This window comes from Pagrus pagrus, assembly GCF_965226575.1.
Source record: "Pagrus pagrus genome assembly, chromosome: 4".
In the NCBI taxonomy this organism is placed as follows: Eukaryota; Metazoa; Chordata; class Actinopteri; order Spariformes; family Sparidae; genus Pagrus; species Pagrus pagrus.
Window position 1 is genome coordinate 14,641,315 of NC_140188.1, and position 8,345 is coordinate 14,649,659.

An 8,345-nucleotide genomic window follows, 5' to 3' on the forward strand; every position below is an offset into this window, starting at 1 on the left:
AGTGTCTGCAGGTATCAGACAGTTAAATCAAATGCTTTTTTTTATGACCTTTTCATGATGACTTTAATCTAAGTTTAAGATAAATCATCTTTTTCTTGTAAAGGTATGTGCTATATACTCTATCAGGTATCTCACAGAGGTAGGTTTTATGTAGGAATGTGGTTATTAGAGTGAGTTTGGTCAAGCTATATTACAAATGTTTTGCAATTAACATCTCAAATTCAAATTTAAGAACATTTAATGACTTTCAAGGCCTAATATTTTATTAAATATTAAACTTTTTAAGGACCTGTTGACTCCCTTGTCTAGATGGGAAAATATTAAAGATCTCGTTTTAATTATAAAATGTCTTTTTCATAGATATTAATTAGGAATTAGAAGCAGAAGCAGTTGATGTGCATGTTTCACTTTATCTGTTTATTTTATTATTTACATATAATGGGACGTATTGATGCGGGTAGCTGAGTCGTAGACAGAAACACATACAAACACACATCTTCCATCAACAAACTCACACAGGTGGACAATAAGGGAAGCAGTACATATTTCACAATTGCCTAATCATTAAAAAAAAAAAATACAAAAGTTCGACAACAGTAACATTATGAAACCACTTTTGACACCTCTGTGACTGGATATGGTTAAAATTAGCGTATGACGAGTGACATCAAACATAAAAGCCCAGCAAAGGGACATTATCTGCCAAAGTTCATGAAGCTTGTAGGAGGAATTTAAAAGCCAATTCATTTAATACTGCTCAGACCGTACGGTGAGCAAGAACCACTCGTTCTGGAATGAATGTGTTAATTTCACAATATTCAACAAGATACACTGTATGTACACACCATACGAAGCAAACTTCACAGCACTGCTCTATGTAAAATATACTTTCTAAGTCCGGGTCTGAGTGCGTTTGTGTCTTAAGTGTTTTTAAGTGTGACCAACAAGCACCATTTAACGTAATGAGTTGCATCGAATGATCTCGACAATCTGAAACGTAATGAGAACGATTACAACATCCAGGGAGCAGCTAACATAACCTACACTGTTTATCATCAGCAGCCATGAGGGTGTCTGACACAGTACACAGGTCGCCACAACACACTGTCAGAATGGCACTCATCCTGAGTACACTCCATTCAATAATGAACCTGCCGTGGTGGGTCAATTGCTCTAAAGGGCTTTCTAGTTGTAGTTTGCTTGTACTGTGATCCAGATATAAAACGAGCAGGAGGCGTGACGAGTCTGCTGCCACATCATAGGCGAGGTCTTTCTTCTCGTGGATTTATGGAGCTGGCTGCGAGGCTGTTGTAAGTGCTCAATGAATGCACATGTATCATTACAGGCAGTCTGTCTTTATACTTGGTGCTTGTTAGTTACAGTAGTGCCATTGAATGAATGTTGAGGGTAATGAAGGGAGGAGAGGCGGAGGGCAGGAGAAAGATCTACAATCAGTGTTTCCACACTGCACAGAGATATAAATGCAAATACTAACTGGTTACCACATGAAATAAGTCATTTTCTGCAGCTTTGGGGAAAGTGAACAGAATATAAAGTTGATTGTAACTAAAGCCGCATTTCCAGCCCAGGGACTAGGAACCTTGAGGAACTCGGTGCGTTTCCATTGCAGGAACAGGGTCTAAATTAAGCTCCAGGGACATTATTTTCCCTAAAGCTTGATGGGTGTTTGGATCATGGTGTAAACGCAGACAACAACAGGTTGAAGGAACCTTTTGGTTTCTCGAAAAGCAGTTCCCGTGACAAAAAGTTCCTGGTACTTTGGGTGGTAACAAGGCTTTATGAGATGTTAACATGTTGAAATGTACAGCCTTCACACTGCATGACTTCACTGGAAGTACAACAGATAGACTGCTATGACAAACAGGTTAACTGAACTTCCATATTATATATTCATATGTAAACAATATTCTGTATTTCTATTTCTAAAAAACCCCGCTCCTGAAGTTCTGCAAGGAGTGAAGTCTGCTCTGTAGAGGCAGGCCAATGATAGGGGGTCCTTTTTCCAGAGTTAAGGGGAGGTTGATTTAGGTGCCGAGGCAGGCAGGAAGGATGGTTGTCCGGTTTCTACTCAAGCGACTGGAGCATGAGGAGCTGTTTGAGGACCTTGGTTTGACTGGTCTCCCTGATCTCTCCTGCCAGGAACATCTCATCCACCACCGTGTACACCTTGAAGTGTGGACACAGGAAGTGCATTAGTGAGCAGGAAATGTACAAATACCACAAACCACATGTAACATTGTTGAAACCAAAGTAACATTATCTTCTTAAGGGTTGGGTTTTCCAGGAAAATTGTCCTATGACAAGACATCATCCAGCCTGTGGTCATCGCTACCCAACCCCACCTCTGTGTCATCAAAATGTAAAAATAACCACCGGATGACTAAATACTCTGGCAAACATTACCACACATGAATTGAATGTATAATGGGATGAATCAGCCTTCCTTGCCACACACCTGAGAGAAGAGGGTGACTGAGTGTGTGAAATAGTTTTGGCTGAGGAGCAGCGGTACGTTGTTGGATGGGACGGACAGGGAGGTTCTGATGAAAGCGATAAATCTTATTTGTCAAATTTGTGGTGTTTGCAGAGCCAGACCTTTAGGAGGAATAAACAACCGTGGTCCCATTGAATTCTGCTCTGCGGTTTACTGACGGTAAGAGAGCTCAGAAATTACTTTTTTACTTTTGGGATTATAAAGTGGATTTATCTTCACTCCTGTTTATCAACGTGACCGCAGCAATTTTGCCAGCCAACTGGAGCTGGAGGGGAAATGTGCTTTACTTCATGAACGTAATGTTACAGAGAGGAGAGGGGGGGAAGAGAAAGAACTAGTCTCTCTATTGAGTGCTGAGTTCAGTAAGAGGCTCAATCACAAAGACACACACAGCCCCAGTGTATGCCGCTGTTCGCTAGCTTACAGTTGAGATACCTTGCTGTTTAGGGCAATTGCCAAAACCCGTATAAACAACGGTCCCATTGTCAAACTCGCATGACTAACGCTTGGCAAAAACACCATTGCACAACCACCATTATTGATGATACTCTATCTGAGGTGACTCAGGCACAAATGTTCACAGAAAAGGCAACGTTTTAAAGTTTTATCCATGTTTAGTCTTTAGTTTAGGCGACCAACTGAAACACACAATTACCTTGAGTAAACTTGTGTCTTTCTCTGAGTTTGAACATTGTAAGAATCCATCATTAAAATGTCGAAAGAAAACGAGCCCAAATGTTTCCAACATATTTAATCTTCAAAGTTGAAGCTGAGAATTAGAATAAACACTAGCAGCAGTCTGTGGGAGCGAGTTCAGACATGTTTGTTGTTTATCATTTCTATTTATGGGAAATGTATATCCAACCTCCACTAGAAATGATTTAGATGACTTTCACGGAATGACTGCTCAAGTTGCGAATATTATATCAGTTGCCATGGCACTGTAATAAAAGAATCGTTTTCTCATCTGCCTTTTGTACTCATCTGCTCCTTCATCTGATCGAGGTGTTTAGAAAATAATATGAAGTCTCAGAGGCAAAATAATGTGGGATGTCCTTACCTTGTAGAAGTTGAACACAAGGTCCAATTCACACACGTTGTGGAAATACTCATTCAGCACCTTAAAAGAAAGAGAGGAACAGTAAAAAAAATAAATAAATTCAATTTAATCAGATAGCAGCCAGGAGATAACCAAATAGTCTACTCTGAGAAGACATACAGATGTATGGTAATTGTGTGTCTTGATGTGAAGCATTACTGCAGAAATAAACGGATGTCGAAGCAGCAGCAGAATCCACTTAACAACCATGTAATAACCTGATTTCCACTACAAGGACATCCATCCAAAATACACCGCATACAAATGTTTGTGGTTCTCGTCTCAGCTGGTTTCCACAAGAGATCATTTTTACAGAGTGACACAGTGACATTTTCAATGGCAGAATTACTGACCCCTTGTTAATAATTTGCTATAGTGAAAGTTGAAACATGAACTCCTGCTTAGAGTTTGGGTGCAGTGACTTAAAAAAGGTAGTTAAAAAAACTTCTACTGTAGTGATTTTAAATGGGTTATTTCTCCTTCAGTATGTGGCCATATGCAACAACCAGTACAATTAAGACCGTGCTGTGCATTTCAGAATGCACTTACATGCATTCCTTCATAGTCAAACATTACACTGAACGACCTTCACTCCAGACGGCTCTGGATAGAAAATGCTCTACTGTTTGTCTTAGCCAAAAACAAACAGCAGATTGTACATTAAGCTCACAATTTCACTTGGTTCTATTTGTTTTATAAAACTGAATGTGATTAGAAAAAGTAAAAGCAGTTTCACAGCAATAATGAACACTAAGTGAATGACAAGATGCACTTGAGCTGCATAATGCCTCAACATTATTATTTAAAACACATTTCAAGAGTAAGATATATAATAACCACAGCAACTTCTATTTGTATCTTCTGTTTCAAATGAGATATCCACCATTTAAATTAAGACACCAACGACTCCATATGGACTGGTATTATACTGTATGTTACACTATTGGCTGACAAAGAAAATTACTCCAAAATATAGACTCTACCTTGAAATGTGTCAGACATTTCTGTCTCACGGTACGTACAAATTGAACGCAGCACGGAGCTGCAGAAACTCATTAGTTTATCAGCTCCACAGGGGAAACCTGTTGCGTAAGTAGGAAATTTCTATTTTGGATTCATGGTGTTTGAAAAACTCTGCTACAAAACACAAATGCCAGAATGACGATATTACATCCCACATACAGTACACTACGGTGGGAAGGAATGATACACTGCAGATATATGAAGGACAAATTATGATTAACGAGTGATCAATGCCGGCTGATATGTGCTGCATTCCAGGTCACACAGCTCCTGAATGGACCACTGGAAGTCTGATTTTACATCAAAACCACACTATCATAAGTTTTTGGTGCTGATGTTTACCATTTACTCAAGTACTGAACGTAAAAGTACAATTTTGAGGTACTTTACTTGAGCATTTCCATTTCCTGCTACTTAATCCACTCCTCTACATTTATTTGACAACTTTGGTTACTAGTAACTTTGCTGATTCCAATTATTCAGTGTTGACAGCCTATTTCTTGTGTCATGTAACATTTCAGATAGTGTTGTGGGCAGGACATTGAGTGAGTCCACAGTGTGGTGAAAACAGACAGAATGGATGCTGCATCAGAGCCAAAGTAGTGCATTTCAAAATTAATTTATGATACTGGCAATCAGACCCACAAAAACACTGATGCAATAATCGGCCAGTATTTTTGGTGAATATTGGCTGTGTGGTCTCTCCCTAGTATTAAGTTTTCCCTTTGCTAAACTCTATATCCACTGCTTTAAGTACATTTTATGTAAGAACTGAAATAATTTAGCTTTCACAATTAAATACAATCTTCACTCGGACTACTCTTTCTTTATAGGCATCAGGCACACACAGATGAACTTTTTCAAAACAGGTGTATGCAATATCTACGACTGGTAAAACAGAAATGTATAACATCATTGCTAGATCTGCTGTGAACCAACATCTGAAATGATGCGCAACAAAAAATGCTGAAATGCATTTACTCTACTTTTCTGATTTTGCTGCAGTAGCACTTTATGGGCCGACATGAGCGCTGACAGGAGGTGACTGTGCAGAAAGAGGTCATACAGTAGCGGACACAGACCTTATTATGAAACGGCAAAGTTTTTATCTAACCAGAATGCTTGCACATTATAAAAGTATTAACTCCCAAATCTGAAATTACTGTTTCGTTGCTATGAGCAACATCTCTCTTTCTGAGCAGGCTGTTTTAAGCCTGGGTTATTATTTCAGTGTGCACTGTCCGTGCTGTCAGCTACTATCAGACTTGGTTTATAATTAGTGATCAATTTGTTATTTTATTGCTGAAGGCTTGTTTCCAGCATCACTTGACCTGGTATTATCTAACCCTGAGCAAAGTCAATAATGGCAGTCCCTGAACACAAGAGTGTTAAATGAATTTGGAAACTTGTAGGAGTGTGTTTTGGAATTTGTACTGACACACACCGTCATGCTAAATGGTTGACCAGTGACTCATCTGTTGTCTATGTACCAATCTTATAATCCATACTCCAGTGAAGATAGAAACTTCACGTGATAATTATCAGAGTCATTTAGATACCACAGCCAAATCATACAGTTAGTTTGGACAACACCTTACATTTCTCTTACTGTAAGATGACTCACCCAGAAACTTGAATACTGAATAATGAACAATTAATTTATTCCAGTAAATGTCATTTGACTGCAGTCCATACTTCCTGCATGAATGCAGGTTTGAGATTAAGGAGCTGCAAGGCTGTACAGGAGGGGAAATTTAGTAGGAAATCATTAACAGACATTCCTGAAAGCAGTCAGACCATAAGAATTGAATCATCATAGTTCACTTACTGAGTCTATATATAATGTGTTGTGTCAGTTACCTCTACAAAGTTGTGGATTCCCTCGAGGTATGCCAAGTTGTTATCAGTCACGTCCACACAGATGCAGAAGTACAGACCCGCATAACGCCGGTAAATGATCTTGAAGTTCCTGAACTGTGAGAACAACAGAGATTAAGCTTCTTGAGAAACTCATATTGTGACAACAACAGCAGCTTTACTTGGACTTAATCCTTCCAGCTTTCAGATACAACCCACCCAGTGCATTTCTAAGAGCTCTAAAACATTAAACATAATAAAGGAGATGAGCACATCAGGATTTTTTATTTCTCTAGAATGCCATCCAATCGTTGCAATGCTTCTTTTTCAAATTATTTTAAATACTGACTTATGATTTGTTTAAGTAGCTAGTGGAAAATGCCTGTAACGTGGGACACATATGAGTCACCCAATTATTTTACTAAAAAGAAGCCACGAAAGAAATGTTTAAGATCGGTGTGGCTTTGGTCATTATACTGTGGTCCTTGTTATGCATTGGGAAAAAAAAGTTCTGGTTTAACTGAACAAAGCAACATAATTGACAATGCCAATGAACCACCCAGAAGAGACGAAGTTTCCAACCAATGCATGCATATGTATAATACTGACTTATCCCTTACCTCCACAAAGTTGGTGTGCTTGGCATCCCTGACGGTTACCACAGCATGCACTTCCTCAATCAACTTCTGCTTCTCATCATCATCAAACTGCATGTACCATTTGGCCAGTCGTGTCTTCCCTGCTCGGTTCTGGATGAGGATGAAGCGGATCTATGTGATAAAGAGAGAGGGAAAATGAGATAAGACTTCTGAAACACTTGTAATGGTGTTTTAAAGATGCAAGTCAGACCATTCATAGATCAGAAGAGACTATCTGATGTTAGCTATTAGCTGTCACTCGTTTATATTCAACATTAGAAGCCCTTAATGTCTAGCAGTATTCACGTCTTTATATCTAACAGCAGTATTTCTCCAGCAATACGATTTAGCCAACTGTAACGTTAGCCTGCTTAATACTGAAAGCGTTAGGTTAAGCTAGTGTGTAAGCTAGCAGCTTTAGTTGAACCACACCCATTTAGATTGATAACATGATTGTGCAAAACCTTTGACAAAGTCAAAATTATCACCGTGCGATCTGTTAGACTTAAGTGCTAGTTTGAGTCTGTGGTAAAACATCGTGACTTCTAATCGGTGGCCTGAGACTGCTGTAGTAAGTTAGCTAACTAGCTAGCTACCGTTTTCTACCGACTGAATGAAGAAGCTATCCAGCGAACTCTCAAATGCTAACAAGCTAACGGTAACACGCTACCACTATGAGAAAAATATAAAACATTGCTCATCTGTGACATATTCACCATTTTCGTCTCCTAAATATGGACCCCAGGGGCTCCAGAATAGCGTTCCTGAACAATTATGCTCCGATTTTACATAAATACATCAGTAATTTCTTCGACCGCTCGTCCGCTATCTTCCCAGGGCTAACAGGAAGTGAAAGACTACGCCAAGTTGCGTTGCATGGGGGGGAATGTAGTTTTTGTCGCCCCATTTAGAATGCATGAAATGCGGTGTAGAACTACAAGGACCAGCGTTCTTTCGCAGTGCGTGTCGTTGAGTCGTACTTTGGATCACATGAGAGGCAAAAGGGCGATTACTGTTTTTTTTTCTTAAGCAGAAACTAAATAATGAATAAATTTAAAGAAACTGAAGAAAGATATGGATGACAAACTTTACAACCATTTTAATGTGACAGTAAACGTCACTCAGTCATACTTATCACGTGCGGTTTTCAATGAAATTTAAATTGAACTGGATATAGGCTTCTGCAAGACTGTCGAGTTTCACCGTCATTGAG

The 8,345-nt window shown here is 39.1% G+C and overlaps 1 protein-coding gene across 1 annotated transcript; it reads right to left on the reverse strand.

The window, feature by feature from the left end:
- Positions 1 to 396: 396 nt before the first annotated feature.
- On the reverse strand, positions 397 to 7,993 carry ap2s1 (adaptor related protein complex 2 subunit sigma 1). Its single transcript, XM_084351655.1, has 5 exons — positions 7,849 to 7,993; positions 7,115 to 7,264; positions 6,498 to 6,611; positions 3,576 to 3,635; positions 397 to 2,187 (listed from the first exon to the last, which is right to left on the reverse strand). Exons 1-5 carry the CDS (start codon positions 7,849 to 7,851, stop codon positions 2,086 to 2,088), a joined length of 429 nt encoding a protein of 142 aa, XP_084207781.1. The 5' UTR covers positions 7,852 to 7,993; the 3' UTR covers positions 397 to 2,085.
- Positions 7,994 to 8,345: the final 352 nt, after the last annotated feature.

What these genes read in the sequence shown, in the direction of transcription:
- ap2s1 (XM_084351655.1), bottom strand. An exon ending in GAATCCACAACTTTGTAGAG is followed by an intron (nt 3,636 to 6,497) that starts GTAACTGACACA and finishes CTTTCTTTTAAG; the next exon opens with GTGCTGAATGAGTATTTCCA. An exon ending in TTGTGTTCAACTTCTACAAG is followed by an intron (nt 2,188 to 3,575) that starts GTAAGGACATCC and finishes CCACACTTCAAG; the next exon opens with GTGTACACGGTGGTGGATGA.